Source organism: Asterias amurensis, chromosome 17 (genome assembly GCF_032118995.1).
Source record: "Asterias amurensis chromosome 17, ASM3211899v1".
Classification (NCBI taxonomy): Eukaryota; Metazoa; Echinodermata; class Asteroidea; order Forcipulatida; family Asteriidae; genus Asterias; species Asterias amurensis.
The window spans coordinates 2,101,640-2,122,861 of record NC_092664.1 but is presented as its reverse complement, the minus strand read 5'-3'; the positions used below and the strand labels follow the sequence as shown (position 1 = coordinate 2,122,861).

The following is a 21,222-nucleotide window of genomic DNA, read 5'->3' as shown; positions in this document are numbered from 1 at the left end:
TCCACACCTTCACCAAACACCCGGAGGAACAAGCCATCACTTATCCAATTCATGATGCTGCTCGTGATTCCTACAAGTTCTCCTTCTGAGGATCATACCAATCTGGACACTTTGGCACCTCGCAAACTCAGGATATGCCGGGTTGTGGGTGCCGAGTTTGCTAAGTTGGTGTCGAGTTTGTGGGTGCCGAGTTTGCTAAATTGGTGTCGAGTTTGTGGGTGCCGAGTTTGAAAGGTGCCGAGTTAGTGGGTGCCGAGTTTGCAAGGTGCCGAAGTGACCGGTAACCTCTGCCTGGAATAGACGATAACCTGCCAACGCAGTGACTGGAACATCTCCTACGCGGTCGTCAAATCCGTAGCTATATACAGGCAGTGCTGCAATTTCTTCCCACTGCCACTCACCACCGTCTGCAGCTGATGAAGGTTTTTTACTTGCATCTTTGTTACTTTTCTACTATCCTCACAGCTGCACAGCAATATGCAATCTAGCATCTCCATAGATCAATCTTCACTTTGTTTTGAGCTTTTCAACCAAGAACCCTTTGGTCGGAGTCGATTGTGTGGGGCGTGTTCGCCTTTTGGTGGCAGTCTTGGTTCCAGACTATACTCTTGTTTTACGGTGAATAAATAAAGTTGAATGAGGTGTCTGACTACCCTTATGGAAGCAATATCTAAACTCTGGGAAAGGCCTAAAAAGAATAGAGGGTGTGACACCCAGCTATCTGACGTCTTGCCTCGTGTCTTGCCTTATCATGCATGACATAAACATAAGGCCCAACTTCATGGCTCTGCTTACCTTAACCACAGAACTGGCGCTTACTGAAGCAGGGAATTATGTGCTTACGGCAAGCGTATTTCACGGGTTAGCAGCAAATTTTGGCTTCTGCGCGTGCGTACTCCTAGTTACTAGGCATTCTACGCTTACAAGGCTAGCGCTGAAATTCGGCGCTTGCACGTAAGCGGGGAATCGTCATCGTAAACGCAGAATTCGGCGGTAAGCAGAGCGATGAAATTGGGCCCTGCACTATCAGAGGCCCTGGGATATCCAGGTATACATTTAAATAAAAGCACTAGGGACCAAGTTAGGAGTAGTCCTTATTTCTTTGAGAAATCGACCCCTGGGTCAGAATTGACCCAGTGCTTGGTCCAAGCTGGCTTGACCCATTTATGTGGCACTATGACCCGGAATTCGAATCTGCTTACCACGGAATTCTGCAATTACATCGGGTGCGTTCGATTGGCTTCCCCTGGGCCCCGGTCGACCCGATTTGCCTGGTACGATCAAATAGCTTTGATGTCGTTCCAGGGGCTCACACAGGGCCCAATTTCTTAAAGCTGCTAAGCACAAAAATTTGCTTAGCATGAAATTTCTTCCTTGATATAAACAGGATTACCAACCTAATTTCCATTTGTTGCATATTGTTTGTTACTGGTATTCAGCTGTTGTTCACGTGGAAATTTAGTTGGTAATCCTGTTTTTATTGAGGCAAATATTTCATGCTAAGCAAAATTTTGCATTTAGCTGTTTTAGGAAATTGGGCCCTGGTCAGCCCCAAGTGCCCTTGCTTGTGGAGTGGGTCACTTTGGGCTGGCCCGAGGTGCATGACGTCACCACAGGAGGGCGAGTGGTTGTTCGATTAGCTCTTGTCAGGGGCGACACAGGGAAGCTAATCAATGCACTCATCGATTGTTTTGGGGAGCAAATCAATACATGAATCAAGTGTTTGTGTTAAATGATGTTCGTTTGTTTCAGATAGCTGAAACTAATTGATGGACCTTTTCGATAATGTACTGTTCTCAGAAAGGAAGCGCATGTGCAGACATACGTAATTGACTAAAATGTTACCAGATGAGCTTAGTGGTAACTTACACTCAAAATCTTTTGTGGCGTACACTGCGCTATGACAAATGACACAAATCAAACTAATACAGGCCAACAAAATCATTTACATATAACGACTCCATGTTTGGATGTTTATAATTTTCTAGATACATGTAATTTGTTATAAACGTTACTTCATATACAGGGTGGCATCATACACGCAAAATATGGAGTACATTATTCATACAGTCAATTTAGTACATTGTATCATGTCCTACATGTTTATGCACATTACAACTTGTCAATACACATTGTGGGGAGGCAATTTGTTAACATAGGGTATTAATCTAACATCAAATTTACAACTTTTCCTTGGGATTTATAGTTGAGATTTAGGGGGAAAGTTAGTTGAATACCTTAGTGAAAGAATTGAACATTGTATTAAGCAAAATGTTGGATTCCATATGCAATAAATTAAGGTAAAGCTCAATTAAGAAATAGTCCAGAATAATACACCCTTTTTATCTTTGCCAACTCACACCTGTTATCTCCATATAATTCCTTGTCCAACAGTGAATGCCAATTTTATTACAGGATCAAGAACAAACCGGGAGTGCTGCTGTTTGTTCCAGGCAGATTAACTGTTCATCAATTAAGTTTAACGACCCACGTAATGACAGTGTAAACACACTCACTTACTCAATAGGATGTATAGTTTCAAAGTTTTTGTGGCCAATTCATGAATTCTTAAATGGAGCCTTCTCTGAAATGCAAAATTTTACCATGCAGCAGGGCCTAAATAATTTAGTGAGGGAAGGGTGAAATCATATGCGTACCCTGTCATAAGTTAGCCTGTAAATCTATGTGAACGGTGTTGAAGTGTTGGGCCGAGCGGTTAAGAGCATCGAATTCAAACTCTGGTGTTTCTGATCAGCAGAGTGTGGGTTCGAATCCCCAGCCGTGACACTTGTGTCCTTATGCAAGACACTTAGCCATTGCTTCGTCCTTCGGATGGGACTTAAAGCCATTGGTCCCATGTGTTGTGTAACGCATGTTAAAAGAACCCCGTGCACTTATCGAAAAGAGAGAGGGTTTGCCCCTGTGTTCCTGGCTGTGGCTGCTGTATGCGCCGTAGCACCTTATAAACCCTTATCAGGTGAATCTATCACTGCAATAACCTTAAATCTTTCTGTAAGTTTGTATATAACTCACTCAGCGCCTTGAGTACCTTGTTTGGTTGATACATGCGCTACATAAGACTTCAATATTATGTGTTTGCCTTGCATTGTGCCTAACACATAGTAATGTGTACAAATTAATATGCTTGCCAAGCAATGCAAGTATAATATTAACAATAAAGAACACTTAATAGAGCCCTGGTATCTGCCTCAGGAAGGCGCTCATGGCGCTTGAGGAGAGAAAGACATACATGTTTCTTAGTGTTACCAACATAGTTAAAAGCTTTACTGGCACGTATTTTCATTTGAAAAGATTGCACATCATGCATTACGCATGAAACATGACGGACACATGAATTTGCATTAAAAATCCCATCCAAATCCCACCATCCCGGATCCCGCCAAATTCTTCTGCAAATTATTCCTGCCAGGATCCTGCTAGGATTTCCAGTGGAATCCCATTGGATTCCCGCCGGGAATCCGGGTAGATTGTTCTATAAGGCAGTCACATCTCAGGCTCCTACTTCATCTTGAAGATAATACTGCTTAGCACAATTTAGCATGGAACCAATCAGTTACAATATACATTTCATTGTATGTTTTGTTTTGTAATTCAGCCTTTCTAAGCAAACTTTTTCTATTTCACGTTATAACACACCTCTTGCTTGTTCTGTATTCTGGTTGGCTGTAAACATGGTCACATGGGAGGAACCTGGTGATCGCGCGCGCGTGTTTTGCGGGAACTAGTTCCCGAGCGGGCACTAGTCTTTGAAAATAGTGCCTGGTTACAGCGGCCTCTCTTCACTCTCGTGAACCGCAACTACAAAACTTCCTTTCTTTTCCAGATTTCTGTTCTTATTTCACATTTAAGACCGAGCTGTGTTATAAAAAGCATATTGACTAGCATAATTTGGTAACTAGTGTACATCTAGGTCCCTCCTCTGGTCACTCAAAGTCCCTCGGGGGAATAGATGTACACTATTTACCTCATTGCCAGTCAATATGTGTATACTAGAGCCAACAAGCCAACCCAGATGACAAGTCAGTGCCAAGCAAGAGCTGTGGATATGAACAGGGCCCAATTTCATAGAGCTGCTTAAGCAAAAAACTGGCTTAAGCACGAAAATAGCTTGCTTATTTTACACATGTTACTGGAAAAAATCTCATGCCATGTACATTGCTTGTGACTTAGCCGGTAATCTGATTTTACAAAGCAAAGATTTTTTTGATTTAAGCAAACATTTTTGCTTAAAGGCAGTGGACACTATTTGTAATTACTCAAAATATTTATTAGCACGAAACCTTACTTGGTAACGAGTTATGGGGAGAGGTTGGTAGTGAAAAACATTGTGAGAAACAGCTCCCTCTGAAGTGGAGTAGTTTTCGAGAACGAAGTAATTTTCCACGAATTTGATTTCGAGACGTCAAGTTTAGAACTTGAGGTCTCGAAATCAACCGTCTAACCGCACACAACTTCGTGTGACAAGGGTGTTTTTTCTGTCATTATTATCTCGAAACTTCGACGACCAATTGAGCTCAAATTTTCACAGGTTGGTTATTTCATGCATAATGTTGAGATACACTAAGTGAGAAGACTGGTCTTTGACAATTACCAATAGTGTCCACTGTCTTTAAGCAGCTCTATGAAATTGGCCCCAGGCCTTATGTATGACTAAACAGAGCTTGGGCTAATGAGGTCGAACTATAGTCAACAATAGTCACTGCAGGAACTTAATATACTGTACTTCCCCATGCATTATCAGCAGGCTCCTTTGACCACTTAGAACACAAGGTCCCTGTTTAAAGACTGGGTACCACACACCATTTGATAATACCCTTTGCTATTGCACTAATACATGATGGCAAACTTGGGAGACAAATCTTGTGAATTAAAACAAGAATCAAACTGCACACCAATGTATAAGGTTAAGATAACAGTGAAAGAAATTTGGAGAATAAAGTTAAGACAGGGTCATCATTTATGTGGAATTTGACTTCATAAGCAAAATGGAAACATTATCAACATCAAATAATTGTTGAAGCTGTGGATAGTCAGGGCTCAAGACCTGGCTGCTCAAAATGTTTGCAGGACCGGTCCCATAACTTATTTCTTAAGACCAGAATATTCATGTAAATTGTGTTTATTTGCACAAGCACTATAAGAGAATATCTTTTGTCTCATGGGTTAGTACATTTTGATACTCAAAGTAATTGTATAAATACCAAGCTCAAAGTCAAAATTTTAACAATTTCAATGATACAAAATGACTACATTGTACTATTCAACTGAAAAACACAAGACCACAGAACTTGTCATTTTACTAGCCCAAAGCTAAATCCACTTGCCTCAGGCCAGCTGTCCAGTGTCAAATTAGAGCCCAAATTAGAAAGTGACTGTTCTAGCAGTACCTGCTGGGCCCGATTTCATAAAGCTTAAAGCACAAAAACCTGCTAAGCAAAGACAAATCTTGCTAAGCATAACAGGTTACCAGCCAACAATCAGTTTACACTATTGCGACTGGTGCCCCACTCTTTGTGCTCAGCAGAAATATTGTCAGGCAGTATTTTCTGCATGTCCCCCATAATGGTTAATTAGCATGGGCTGAAGAAACTTCAGGTCAAATGAGGGCGCTATCGGGTAGCATGATTTTGTTGTGCTGGGCTATATCAAAACTTTTTCCCTGTTTTCCGGTGACACATATTAAATGTATGCCAGCGACATTGTATGCACCCAGACGGCTCCAGAACACTTTTTGCGTTTAGATTTCTATGTAGTGCTTTCATCAATGAATGAAACAATCATAACAAAACTTTGCATGCAGCTCAAAACCAAAATAAACAATTAAAATGTATGTGTTTGAAAATCTCAACCACTATATAATAATTTGGGGGGCTAATCGTCCTTACTCGCAGCTAAGAGCTGAATTGCGAAGGACGCGGCTACAACGTGTTCGAGAAGTAGGCATGCAAGGGCGCATTCAGCTGCCAGCCACATCAACCCATTATGACCACGGAGCACAGCCAAGATCGAAAGTGTTTGATTTTTTCCTGGTTCGAAAGGTTAATTTTGTTTGATTTGAAAGGGTAGTTACAGTACAATCAGTCTTTTGAATAGTATGTACATGTTTGGCACATCTGCTAGTGTTGAATTGTGGACGTGCTGATCAGGAAATGTCTGTGCTCTCAAAACATTAATTTCCTTCATTTTTCAGTCTTCGAGTATCTCCAAGCTGCATTCATGCGTATCACCCCTACAAATTTGAATGGTTGAATCTTGTCTCTATTCCATCGTGTAGTGTCAGTGTTTGTCCCATTCACAATAAAGGGTGGAGAATCATAAAAACACCAATCTCTCAATTGTCTCACCCAAACAGATGTCCTGATGTAAACTTGTTGACTACACTCCGACAAAAGAGGAGCGATTAAATCCAATATACAGTGAAGTCCATACTTTAGGAGGCTTCGGTTAAATATTTTTTGGCAAGTTTTTATTTGTTTGTTTCATTCACATTGGGCTACAATAATAATGCTACCTTACGATATAGAGCAGCAATGCAAGACTCATCCTTGCGCTGTCAATAAGTAACTAGGTTGGATTCGAACTGTAGACACCACATTGTTAAATGCAAATTGGTGAATGAGACGGATGCCTCAAATCATTCCTCCACGATGTCAATAAGTAACTAGGTTGGATTCGAATTGTAGACACCATATTGTTAATTCCAAATTGGTAGACATTATGAGATGGATGCCTCAAATCCTTCCTCCACATGTTCAATAAGTAACTAAGCTGGATTTGAACTGTAGAAACGGACCACATTGTTAAATGCAAACTGGTGAGCACAAGACGAATGCTTCAATTCTTCCTCCACAATTAAATTATCAAAGCTGGATTCAAACTTCCGTAACACAATAACAAAGTCAACTGCAACCATATTATTTATAAAACAACAGGAGCTGTACTCGAACTGTGGAGTCCGTACTTAACGTTGTTTTTCCACCTTCGCTTGCCTCAGGTGACCATTCAAAGGAATCCCAAACATTTGTTAGAGATGAGTTTGAACTTCTCTGCCAAACTGATGCACAAATTCATAAAAAAAAGGAGTACTCTTGTTGCAGTTTGAGGTTCGCATTCTGGAGTGAGACTGACAAAACATCTTAATCCTGCGTGGGTGTGAACCACCGTCCAGTCGGTAATCTTGTTTCATGTTCAGCTTGGACATTCAGTGTACTTCATTTGCAATCTCACACTTGAGTGTATTTCGCTTGCAACCTCAATTGTGCATTTCACAAATATTGTGTTCCAATCACTTCCAATCTTTCCATGGGCAGTATTGTTCTCCTGTTAAACTGCAGCTGGATTCGAACCTCAGCCAAATGCACTTCTGAGCATGTTCACTTGCAATTTCAATTGAGCATTCTATTCAGTGTTTTTGTGATTACCAAAACTGTCATCTTCCAACTTGCGTAGGACATCAGTTCCAATCATCTCACAGGCAAATGGGTTATCTTCTTAAAACCTGTGGCTGGATTCCAACCTCAGCCAAAAAGTGCATTTCACTTGCAATCTTGATCGAGCATTCCATTCAGTGCTTTTGTGAGACATCAGTCTCAATCATTCCACCGTACAGCATGCCCGAGAAACGGCAATCCAAAGTTGTACAAAAAAATCAGGGTATACCTGAAGTCAAAGTTTAACCGAGTCCGAAGCCCCACGCTTCAACATCAGCAATGATAAAGTCCTCATCGTGAGCTATACACGGATTGGAGAAGGTTTTACAACTTCTACTTCGACCTCGATACAGATCACCGTCCAGCCATAGACCGAATGCACCACTGCGGGAAAAAATAAACACACAATAACCACAGTGACAGGCCTGAATGCTTCGTTTTTAAAACGGCAAGGGCAACAAGGCATTTTCTCCTTGGTAAAGGGCCGGCACCCTATGAGGAAATTGTAAATTTCTACTGGAGCATTTCAAAGGCACCAAGGCAATGACCAAGGGTGAATTTCACAAAGAGAAAAGACTAGTCTTTTTTTTAAACACTTAAAAGAACCATGTCAGTGAAAACTTACTCTCCGCCCCCAAGTGTCAGGCTATTGTAGTTGCCCTTGATGAAGAAATTGTTTTCACCCGTCCACCGAAACACGTTCAGCTCCCAGTCCACAAAGTTATAAAGAAACGTTTCGCCTGTACCGTAGTAATGCTCACTGACCCTAACTGGGCACGGAGTCAGTGCACCAAAGATCTGCATCAAAAAGAAATCAATCAATCAATCAACCAATCAATCGTAACATTTATATGGCGCCATATTCTAATGATCATTGCTCATGGTGTCATACAGTAAGCTAAGAGATAAACTTGAAGTAAACAGCAAACTTGCCGGCACAACCATGTTTTATATCTCTCATTTTTGCATTTGGAGTTTATCCCTTAGTGAGCGTTTTAATAAAAAAATTCTTCCATCGATGTCATGCAAACGGACCCAGATGGCCGATCGATCTCAAACTTCTACAGGTTTGTCAGTTTATGTATATATGGTGGATTATATAGAGTGCTTACACTGCCAGCAACTGTTTGGTTAGCAAAACCAATTCTGCAATGTTCCTTTCAAGCATACCTGCCAACCTCTCAGAAATAGGAACACCAGTTTAATAAGTTTACAGATAACGATGCGGGAAAAGCGAGAAAAGCTTTTAACATGTATAGAGTATACAAATGATGTACATGTACGTATTTCAAACAATGTACACAATTAATCACCCCATCCCATAAGAAAATCTCTACTGTCACAACTAATTGGCGCCCTCTGTTGCTAGAACTTATGCTCATTGATGTCTCTTGTCAGAATTAGGAATGGTTTTATGTGCAGCCTGTACAAAAAAATGGCAGTGTGACGCAGACGTGATTGTGCATCTGCTGAGTGCTGAGTGCACTCTAAAGCGTTTGCCAGCCCATAGGGTCTGTACGCAGGTGTGAATGCCTGTGATATTTTTTCACCAGACTCGGGAAAGTACGGAGTATACAGTGCTATCACACATCAATGTATGGGTAAAACTAAAGTTAGTTCTTTTTATCCCGATGCAAACTAACATCTCTTATATCGTTGCACTACCCCCTGCCAAAACATAGGGATTCGAACTGCCTCTAGCTACTGGGAAACCTCGGTAGTCTAGTTGGTAAGACACTGCTCTAGAATTGTAAGGGTCGTGGGTTCGAATCCCAACCGAGTAACATGCCTGTGATATTTTTTCACAGGACTCGGGAGAGTATACAGCGCTTACACACATCGGTGTATGGGTTAAAAACCAAAATGAATATTCTTTATCCCTGCTGCAAATTTAACATCTCTTATATGTGTGAATGTTATTAGAATATTTCATGGGAAGGATCTATTGATACATGACTTACCATTCCTGAGGAGTCCCTGATAACCAGTAGTACAGGGCTATCTATACCCGTCATACTGCGATATAGATTGCGTAAGCTGTAGCCATGCTCAGCTGTATTGTAGATATTCTTCCAGCTATACCCTTCAGTTCTAGCAGGAAGCTGTTTGGTGAGCTACAGTAAAGAAAGACAAATACACTAACTTTATACAATATTCATATTCATAAATACCCGCGACAGTTTATCCATTCTGATTGGGCAAGAGGGCATCATATGTACATGTAAGTGTCGTGGCTGAGCGGTTAAGAGCACCAAATTCAAACTCTGGTGTTTCTGATCAGCAGAGTATTGGTTTGAATCCCCAGCCGTGACACTTGTGTCCTTCAAAGCAAAACACTTAAACATTGCTTCGTCCTTCAGATGGGATGCAATTATCGAAAAGAGAAGGGGTACGCCCAAGAGTTCCTGGCTGTGGCTGCTATATGCGCTGTAGCACCTTGTAAACCCTTATAAGGTGCCAAATAATTGGGTCTCAGAATTCATCACTGCAATAACCTATCTTTCTGAACGTTTGTATATACTCAGCGCCTTGACTCCTTGAGTACCTTGTTTGGTAGATACGTGCGCTCTATATGGCTTTGATATTACTATTATGTGGCCGTGTTTAATTGTGCTACACAGTAAGAAATGAAAACAAAGGCAGGGCGTACCAGCTTACTTGTGGCATTAATTTTCGCATGTCGCAATCAATACATACCAGTTCTCAATGTAAAGACTATTAGCACGTGCGTGTATGCACGCGCTGTTTAGCGTCAATGCAACTTTGACCCTTTGCAAAACGGAGCCCAATAGCGTGAAAGAAATGGGAAACTTTCAGAAGGTTATCTTTTTCCTTCAGATTTTCCAACTTTATTTTGCTTTCTTACAAGAAGGCGTCTATGAATGGGAATCAAAGAGTAGTGACTTGCTCTTAAACGCCCTTTTAAAACCTTGTCTTGCAGGGCCATGGTCATGTCATAAAGGACATCTCTTTGGAACTCCTTGCTTGGTGCATATTTCCCTCCAACCTACAATCAGACTGTTTTAAAGGATTCGGGTACTTTTTCAAAATGTCCACAGATTTACATTTTAAACTTACACGGTTTGAAGATAATGATAGTGGAAAGCTTCCCTTCAAGTATTACTGACTGAGGTTGTGTCGTTTTTGAGAAATGAGTAAAACAAGTCACAAAATAATTTTCGTCTCAAAAGACAAAAATAATTTTAGCATGTAAAATCCCATTAACCAGTTATGATATTATACCAAAACCATAGCATAACTGGTTAATAAATTTTTACATGCTTAAACTGAGATGAAAATTATTTGTTTTACTCATTTCTCAAAAACTACAGCACCTCAGTTAGTAAAATTTCAAGGGAAGCTTTCTTCAAACTGTGTAAGTTTAATGTAAATCTGTGAACATTGTGTTTTGTGTTAGGAAAAAGTACATAGACCCTTTAAGAGGAATATCGATCCTACCTTGAGCTCCCTTAAGTTATTTTGCTCTAAAATATTTTTCTTCTTGTAGCACCTTACCAAGAGTAGCAGCCTTGTTTGGGGCAAACTTGCGTATCTAAATACCCCCCACCCCCAAAAAAAGACATGCCGCCTGGTGCCCTGTATTGAACAATGTTGTAGCTGCAGGCCTGGAATTACATGCATGCTATGGAGGCAATGTCCTTCAGTGCCCCTGGTCTTAGCCTTGGTGCCCTTCCTATTGACTTCAAGATTTTGAAAGTGGCCTTGCCCTTTCAAAGGTGAAACTCCTGGCCTAAGATGGACGGTTGGCTTGTGCGTAAAGCGGTCACCTCTCACCAAGGTGACCCCTGTTCGATTCCCGGCCAGGGCCATGTGAGTTGAGTTGTGCGTTGGTTTTCTGCTGTGCCATGAGGGTTTTCCAGAACATCCGGTTTTCCTCCCTCGGGAAAAATCAAACACTTTCAATCTTGGCTGTGCCCTGTGGTCATAATGGGTTGATGTGGCGACGCCTATGCATGCCTGCTTCTCGAACACGTTGCAGCCGCGTCCTTCGCAACTCAGCTAATAGCTGCGTAAGGATGATAACTCCCCCTAGTTATTATTATTATAGAGAGCGAGCATCTTACCTTTCTGACATGTTCCGGTTCCAGCAGGATACTCGTAGCTCCTTCTAGTTCTGGTAACGGGAGGTTCATCTCGCATTCTAAGATGGTCATCCGCCGCCGATTGGCCTCTTCCTTTGTGATGATCTAAGACAAATCAAACAAAATCACGATGTTAGGGAGGAGGCACAAACAGGGCCCAATTTCATAGAGCTGCTTAGCGGCAGATTTTGTGCTTTCTGTGCGATTTCCATTTCATAGCGATGCTAACCGTAAGCATTTGAAAAGGAATGCTTACGTCCCGGTAATAACGGCACAAAAATAAATGATGCCACAAGGCAAATCCATGGTGACTGGCAATATGGGTACTATTGATTACCAGACTGAACCTTCTCTGGGTACCATTGATTACCAGACTGTAACCTTCTCTTATACCCATTGTACCCATTTGGGTACCATTGATTACCAGACTGTAACCTTCTCTTTTACCCATTGTACCCAATAGGGTACCATTGATTACCAGACTTTAACCTTTTCTTTTACCCATTGTACCCATTAGGGTACCATTGATTATCAGACTTTAACCTTCTCTTTTACCCATTGTACCCATTAGGGTACCATTGATTACCAGACTTCAACCTTCTCTTTTACCCATTGTACCCATTAGGGTTCCATTGGTTACCAGACTTTAACCTTCTCTTATACCCATTGTACCCATTAGGGTACCATTGATTACCAGACTTTAACCTTCTCTTTTACCCATTATACCCATTACGGTACCACTGATCAGGGCTCGAATTTGGGGGAAAAATCCACAAGACCGCAGGGCTTGTTGCTCAGAATTTTTACTGGACCGGAAGATTTTTTACAAGACCAAAATTTTATAAGAAAAAAAAAAGTTAACACGATAGAACAGCAGGCCTTTTTCATCCCTTAGGAGGCTTTTTTTTTTGCTGTGAAACCCAATCAGCAAAGTTCCATATACCTACTTCACGTCATTCTCGCCGCCTCAAAAAAAAAATTCTGATTTGACAGGCAAATCACCAACAAAACACTGCAACGTGCAGCATTCATAAAAAGATCGTCATAAAAAGATTGACCAAAAATTTGACAGCAGTAGTCAGAAGTATAGCGCCGCGTAGCGGCGCTACACGATCTTTGGTCAGAAGCTCATCACTGTTGGTAGCCATACTTAGCAAGACGTTTGGCAACAAGACCTTACTTTTAATCCATGCAACACAGGGATGTGTGGTATTGCAACCAGACCTTCTTAATGCAAATTCAACACTCCTTTGTAAGGTATCAGACTTTACACATGGTCAGTGATAAACAAACATCGCTGTACTAAGGTGTGCCGCCGCACCGGGTACCAACTCATCACTCCCTCGTCCCCGCTCGCTCACTCCCCGGGTGCATAAACATAAATGGTTTGAGACTAGATGTACAAGGTGTGGGCATGAGTAAACTGAATGGAAAACTTGTATGCAGCCTGATGCATGTGAAAAAAAGGACGGATTGACGTTCTGCAGGCGTGCTCAGAACACTGATTTGACGACAAGTAAAACAAAACCTTTTATTTTAAATGAGATTGAAATACATTTTTTAATGAAAGATAATATATTTCATATAATTATTTGTAATAGTAACTATATTAGTATGCATAAAAAAAACACAAGACCGCCGGACTTGTTCGGCATAAAGTTTACTGGACCGAAGCTAAAATCACTGGCCTCGGGCCTGCGGTCCAGCGTGAAATTCGAGCCCTGCTTTAACCTTCTCTTTTACCCATTGTAATCATTACCAACATTCTCCCACACCTATTTTACCCATTTGGTCACACCTGATTGCTATATCATACCATTCTTGTATACCCATAAGGGTGCCTCCAAACCTTCCTGAACATCTCAGCTGAAATAGTATGAATAGCCTGTTCCTCTTTTCTCAGTCGCTGCCTGCTCTTCCTAGATGGAACACATCCCATGGTGATCTTGTTTGACCAAACTGTCCACCGATTTACCTCCAAAATGGCATCCACCGAGTTAACCTCCAAAATGGCATTGACAAACTTTCAGTTGTTTCCAAACCCGCCATGCAGAATAATGAGCAAACTGAATTATTGCATCCATATGGATTCTAAGAATATCTATACGAGACTGTGCAACCCAATCCTAGTAGTAAGCTGTGATTGGTCAGTTACCATTCAGCTCGTGGGACTTCCCCACATCAGGCTAATGTCTGGAGGTGGAAAAACCCTCAGTCCAGAAATACGGTCTCCTACAGTAACTTACAGCTACCAATGCAAACACACAAAGCTTTCATTTTCACATGCAGCTGCCAACATGCTATAAAGGTACCCGCACCTTTGGTAATTGTCAAAGACCAGTCTTCTCCCTTGGTGTATCCCATCATATGCATAAAATACAAAACCTGTGAAAATTTGACCTCAATTGGTCATCAAATCTGCATGCGCATCATGAAAGAAAAAACACCCTTGTTGCATTACTTTGTGTGCTTTCAGATGCACAATAAAAGGCTTCAGCTAAAGTTTCTTATTATTTGTGAAATAAACTACCTCTTTCTCAAAAACTACTTTACTTTAGAGGGAGCCGTTTCTCACAATGTTTTATACTATTAACAGCTCCCCATTACTCGTTACCAAGTAAGTTTTTATGCTAACAACTATTTTGAGTAATTACCAATAGTGTCTCGTGCCTTTAATATAGCAGTGCTTACACTCAGAGTGTGTTGCCATTATGTGTGTTGCCATTATGTGTATAGCTATTATTGGATTGTTAACTGTGAATAGCCACATTGGACTTTCAACCTTTGTCTGGAGAGTCAAAAAGGAATTTATTAATGAGCCATGGATACATTCAAAAGCTTCCAATCTCCTTCCCGGCTTTAGGGAATCTGTTACTCTATCAACAGTTCGTGAAGTTCTAAAGACCCTCCTTTTTCCATATTAATGACTTTCAAGGACGCTATGATCTTGATGGAAAAGGGCCTTACAAATTGTATTCTATGTTATAATGTTATTCTATTTAGGGTTAACATTTCGTAAATTGTCCAAAGGCTTGATGTGAGCTGAATTGGCAGTTGGGCAATTCCACGGTAATGGAAGGACGTTTTGACTTATTAAACAACATTTCAATCGTGGATATCTTTAACGGTTTCATTAGTTTCATCAAGCAAATGTCACAGTTTCTTTTATTAATGACTGCCTTCAAAATGGCCTCCTCTTTTTGGCTGAAAAACTTTTAGTTTATAAAATATGAATGTTAATAAGGTCGGTAACGGAAGGACGCCAATGGTGCATTTATGAATGGGAATAATAGAGTAGTGACTCGTTCTTAAACGTCAGTTTAAAACCTTGCAGGGTCGTTGCCGTGCATAAAGGCCCTCGCCGCCGAGCCCTACCGGCTTTAAACGGCCGTTAAAGAACTCGTCGCTACCCTTTTATTCCCTTAGTTTATGGTCTCTAAAGGGTTAAATGTATAATTTGAAAGGAGTAAAACGAACCAGCGTAAGAAAAAAAAACCACAAGCAAATCACTCGGGTGGGATTCGAACCCATGAACTTTTCATGAGAGCAATAAAAAATCCAGTAGCCTCACCTCCCAGTCCTTTCCGATTGGCTCTTCAAAGAAGTCTTCGATGACCTCCAGGCTAGAGTCGAATTCTTCATCCACAGCTACGAAGCCGACATCATCGGAGCTGCCGTCCTTGCCATAAACATCTGGAGACCACTGAAGGAAGAAGGCATAAAGGTTGTCTGCCCTGGGGAGGAAAACAAACCAAGCAACAATTTTGTGTAGGTTGTAGGTTGTAGGATGTAGGTTGGTGTTAATCACTGTCTAAATCAGCTTAAGGAAACAAAAAGCGCACTGTTTTAATCTATCAATATAAACAACAAGGGAAACTGACTGGGTAAATTTTTTAATGATTTTTGGGGTTGAACAAAGAATTGAATGGAGTGAGATTCGAACCAACAACCTCCAAATTAACGTGCCAGCGCTCTACGAACTGAGCAATCTAGTACATCTAATCTGTACATCTTTTTAAAAACTTAAAAAGCTTTCTGATGGATAATATAATGCTTCAGCCCGTAGCCTTTTAATATTTGAGTGAGAAATTACCTCTTTCTCAAAAACTTACTTCAGAGGGAGCAGTTTTTCACAATGTTTTATCAATTCAACAGCTCTCCATTGCTCGTTACCAAGTAAGTTTTTTATTACTCAAGTATTTGAGTAATTACCATTAGTGACCAGTGCCTTTATTCGGTACATTTTTAAAGATGCTATGTCAGATTTTTGATTTTTTTTTGATAGGGGGTCAAGAAAGTTACAAGCTTTCATTTGAGCCATTGCATGAAAAAGTCCGCAAATTATTAGTAGCAGTGAAACAAAGTGCTCAAAGTTGGGATCCCGACAATATATCACGTGACCAATTCTTATGTGTTTTATAAGAAACGTTTTAAATTTTTGTCATGGTTCCTGACCATTAAAAGTAAAAGCTAAAAAAAAATTGTTAGAGCGGGTGATACTCTTTGAAATACCATTCACTCAAAAAATCTATTTTTTAATGTTTGGGGCCAAAAATCTGACATAGCATCTTTAACAAGTGTTTTTATTCATTTTATTTTTATAGACTCATGTTATAGACACAAGGTCAACTAAACAAAGGCCCAATAAAACTGTGCCCTATTTTCACACATTGCAAATACAATTCCAGGTTGTTATAATCCACCAAAGTGTACCTGGGAAACAAGCAGAGAAAGATCGATTGGTTTGCCAGTTGGAGCTAAGTCCCTATGCACATGATCTGAGCAAATGATTCTGGGGTAAAATATGAGTCCCGGCCACAAGGGCAACCATCATGGCGCGCTGATTTTAAAGCAATGCGGTACACAACTATAAACCCACAAACATAAATATTATAAGTTATCACACAAGCGCGAGTGAAATACAGGAAAAATATAGCGTCCCATATCCAACAAGGTGAAATATGGGACGCAAACGCGTTATCTTTTGTGATGAGAAAATAGAATTAGCTGTTGCAAACAACTTACCAACCAAATGGACCGAGGGTATAAAAGGAAAAAATAGTTAATGGCCTGACGTTTCGACCCTAGCAGAGTCTTTCTTAGCCTTTGAGAAAGACTCTGCTAGGGTCCAAACGTCAGGCCATTAACTATTTTATTTTATTTTGTGATGATGTATATCTTCAAGCAAACTTGGCCCGTGACATAGAACACATAAGATGCAGGTAGTAATATGAGCCGTGCAATATAGGTTTTTATTACCAATGCATTCTGCAAATCTGATGGAGGATTAGCGCAGACTTGAAGATAATGACACATACGGAGATGCCAACATAGAGCTAGATAGCTCAATTAGTTGAGCGCCGGCACGTTAATCCGGAGGTCGTTGGTTCGAATCCCGGTCTAGTAAACTTGTCTCTGATCAATCCAAAATCAACTATATACAACTTGGCACAGTGACATGCACAGTACATCATTGCGTCCATCTTGGCAGCTTGATTCTAACTGTACTACATGTAGGTTTCCCAAAGATGCATGCTGTATGTTACAAGATGGCATTTGTTCATATGGGCAATTGCCTGTTATATGTTTTTTTTTCTTGTTAAGTCACCCCTTCTGACAACCATCCTGGTCAAGTAAACATTTTGAGCAACAGCATTGTAGATTTTCCCCCGAATATTGATGCCCAATACTGTATTGCATGGACATCTAGCTCTATCATCAATATGGTTCATTTCCATTGTTTGACAGTGATGAGTGGCTTGGTGACGTTGCTTTGTTCCAATACCAACCCAAGCTTCAAGGCCCGGTCACACAGGCCCCGATGAGGGGAACGAAAACGAGAACGATAAAACGACAAGCCCTTGATAGGCTGAATGAGCGTGGGTGTATTCTGTGTGGAACATTTAAACCAATAGAGCGGTTCTCTTTGTGTCGTTATCGTTTTCGTTATCGCTGCAGTGTGAGTTGGCCTTAAGGCTTTACATAATTTGCAAAATTTAGCAAATGTTCAATACAAAAAGGCGAGAGATATGTCAGTTTGAGGCAGCAATGTACTTACTTCTCTCTTGGGATTGCGAACCAGTACTCTGGTGGCTTGTTAGCTTTTTTGGATGAACCTTTGCTTCCAGCGTTACCCCGGCTCCCTGGAAACGTCTTCACCATCGGCAGACGGACTCGCAAACACAGGTATAAAGGTGGGTCTTCATAGCGTTGGGCTGGCTTCGGTAAGTACTCTGTTGGGAAAAAAGGTAATAAACAAATTTCAAGGTATGTGACAAGAATCCTTAATCAAAATTGGAACAAACAAGCTATAAGAAGAGTAACTGACAGTAACTCGTTGGGGGATAAAAACTGATGTATTTTCCCGTAACCACATTACTTTCAAGAGAAATGATCCTTAAATTGCTTTATACTATCAAAAGCTGCTGTACTTCTAATCAAGTAAGCTTTTATTGCCATCAATTTTATGAGTGATTACAAGATCATACACCACCCCTTTAAGTATACTCTACTTTAGTTCCAGCCACTTCAACCTAATGAGATACGGACTCAAACTCAGTGGGTGCGTCCAGGCATGGAACCTGGGTTTGAAAAAGGTCATCCGCTTATTGGAAAAGGTACAAAGAAGAGCCACCAAACTTGTGCCTAAATTCAAACACTTGACGTACCTAGACCGATTATATGCGCTAAACTTGTACAGCCTTGTACAGCCAAGAGAAGAGAAGAGAACGAGAAGACCTAATTGAGATATTCAAAATTCTGAAAGGATTTGAAGGGACACAAGCCATCCGCTTCTTCCAACTAGCTGAGACAGATACAAGAGGACACAGTTTGAAGCTGTTCAAACCAAGACTAGATAGACAAGTCACTGAAGTGCAGATCTGACTACTTTTTGCAGTATTTTTTGAGTAATAAATCAGTGGAACAAAAAAATTAACTCCTTAAGTATGTGATTGGAGCAAAATCTACAATTACCTTCAAAAACGAGCTCAATAGACATTGGAAAGATATGGGGTATTTAAAGGCATACATGTAGCCTACCATTTCCCATCAAATTGTTAAGTTGGCTGGTTGGCTACTTAACAAAAAGCTTTAAGGCCGTGGACACTATTGGTAAATACTCAAAATAATTATTAGCATAAAACCTTAATTGGTAACGAGTAATGGGGAGAGGTTGATAAGGTATAAAACAGTGTGAGAAACGGCTCCCTCTAAAGTAATGTAGTTTTCGAGAAAAGAAGTTATTTTCCACGAACTTGATTTCGAGACCTCAGATTTAGAATTTGAGGTCTCGTAATCAAGCATCTGAAAGCACACAACTTTGTGTAACTAGGGTGTTTTTTCTTTCATTATTATCTCGCAACTTCGACGACCGATTGAGCTCAAGTTTTCACAGGTTTGTTATTTTATGCATATGTTGAGATACAGCAAGTGAGAAGACTGGTCTTTGACAATTATCAATAGTGTTCAGTGTCTTTAATGAATCAGGTGATACATTTATGACAATACATAAAATCGGGATTCCAAAACTTCATAGGGGCAAGTTTAACCCAGAGTTTATTGGCTTGGTTGGCTACTTTAACAAAAAGCTTAAGAGCAAGCCCTGTACAGACATCAGCATCATCATTGATTGGCAAAGAAATGTGTCTGAGGCTGCCGCCACCTCAAATTGTAAATTAGATTCGCATGACCGGAGTCGCTACCATCACCTGTTCTCTATCAAATACCGCTTTCCTAAACTCTTCCACACCAGCCAGCAGGACAAATTATCTAGTTTCACTAGTCCGTCACCTTTTTAACTAGTCCATATCTCATATAAAATAGGGATGATTCTTAACACTGCACTAGCCGTCAGCTGGACCAGTTGGTGACAGTTTTAACTGGTCCTTGTACACTTTAACTAGCAATTGGTTGCTTTCCTCAACTCTTTCACACCAGCCAGCAGGACCAATTATCTAGTTTCACTAGTCCATCACCTTTTTAACTAGTCCATATCTCATATTAAACGGGGATGATTTTTAACACTGCACTAGCCAGCTGGACAACTTGGTGACAATATTAGCTGGTCCTTATACACTTTAACTAGCAATTGGTCGCTTTCCTCAACTCTTTCACACCAGCCAGCAGGACCAATTATCTAGTTTCACTAGTCCGTCACCTTTTTAACTAGTCCATATCTCATATTAACTAGACATTGGCCAGCGCAACACTTTTAAGAGAGAACCTACTTGTTCATAGTTAAGAGCTACCCGAGCAACATCTGCCATGGTATCAATATTCCGCCAGTCAATAAGGGCACCGAGCGAACCAACCTCATTCCCAGAGGTGATCGATCTCCAATTGGTTCATGTGCTCAAATCTAGCACATTTTAATAAGGCCTTTACAGATTTAACATATACAGTTTTAACATTATTTGAAGGGTAAGGCAAGTGTCTTACTTAAAGGATTTGGGTACTTTTTCAAAATGTCCATAGATTTACATTAAACTTACAGGGTTTGAAGATAATGATAGTGGAAAGCTTCCCTTCAAGTCTTACTTGCTGAGGTGCTGTAGTTTTTGAGAAATGAGTAAATGTCATGAAAATACGTTTGTAAATGATTAAAATAATTTTCGTCTCATGAGACGAAAATTATTTTCATGCCATTGTTTTACTAATTTCCCATAAACTACAGCACCACAGCACGTAGTATTTTCAATGAAGCTTTCTACTATCATTATCTTCAAACTGTAAGTTTAGTGTAAATCTGTGGACATTGTGTTGTTTGTCCTACAAAAGTTACATAGACCCTTTAAAGACATAGGTGTCAAGACCCTTACTCCATTCCCCCAGTAGTCTGATCAGAAACACCAGAGCTTGATGAGTCCTGTCGCTCGACTGCCCAGCCCAAGCACACCACAGTTAACTCTACTGATTTAACATTTGTGCAAAATGTGAAGTAGGTGTCTTTCTTAAAGGAACACGTTGCCTTGGATCGTTCGAGTTGGTCTTTGAAAAGCGTTCTGTAACCATTTGTTATAAAATCGATATGGTTAGAAAGATGTTGTAAAAGTAGAATACAATGATCCACACAAACATGCCTTGAAATTGCACGGTTTTCCTTTTACCTCGTCGACTAACTTGGTCGGCCATTTATGGGAGTCAATATTTTGACTCCCATAAATGGCCAACCGTGTTAGTTTGCAAAATTAAAGGAAAACCGCACAATTTCGGGGCAAATTTGTGTGGATCATTGTATTCTACTTTTAAAACATCTTCCTAACCATATGCATTTTAAAGCAAACAGTTACAATACGCTTTTTAAAGACCAACTCGTCTGATTCAAGGCAACGTGTTCCTTTAAGGACACAAGTGTCAAAACCATGACTCGAACCCCTCACTCCTTGATCAGAAACAACAAAGCTTCAGTCCAGTGTGCTTGATCGCTCGGCCACCAACACGCCACAAGCAAACACGCACAGTATTTTTTTCTGAAAGCCAACTTGCAAGTAAACAAAAAGAGTGTCTCTTACATGTATAAATGCAACTTCCCATTGTACATAACAACCATTTTATTTGTTCCTGAATTCTAAATTGCCTTGGTGGTTGGAGCAAACATCCAACCCATCCCTAAGTTTTAGGGACAAGAGAATCTTTAGACGTCTTTACATTGTTTATATATTTGGTTT

At 40.4% G+C, this 21,222-nt stretch overlaps 1 protein-coding gene across 1 annotated transcript in view; it reads right to left on the bottom strand.

The window, feature by feature from the left end:
- Positions 1-6,988: 6,988 nt before the first annotated feature.
- LOC139949588 (nuclear receptor coactivator 7-like) overlaps positions 6,989-21,222 on the bottom strand; it is an 85,959-nt gene continuing 71,725 nt past the window's right edge. The window contains exons 9-14 of the mRNA XM_071947993.1: positions 17,613-17,787; positions 15,126-15,288; positions 11,537-11,659; positions 9,413-9,565; positions 8,077-8,249; positions 6,989-7,835 (exon numbers count right to left, since the gene is read on the bottom strand). Coding sequence (XP_071804094.1) covers positions 7,694-7,835; positions 8,077-8,249; positions 9,413-9,565; positions 11,537-11,659; positions 15,126-15,288; positions 17,613-17,787 — 929 coding nt within the window. The 3' untranslated portion in view covers positions 6,989-7,693. The remainder of the gene's footprint in view (positions 7,836-8,076; positions 8,250-9,412; positions 9,566-11,536; positions 11,660-15,125; positions 15,289-17,612; positions 17,788-21,222) is intronic.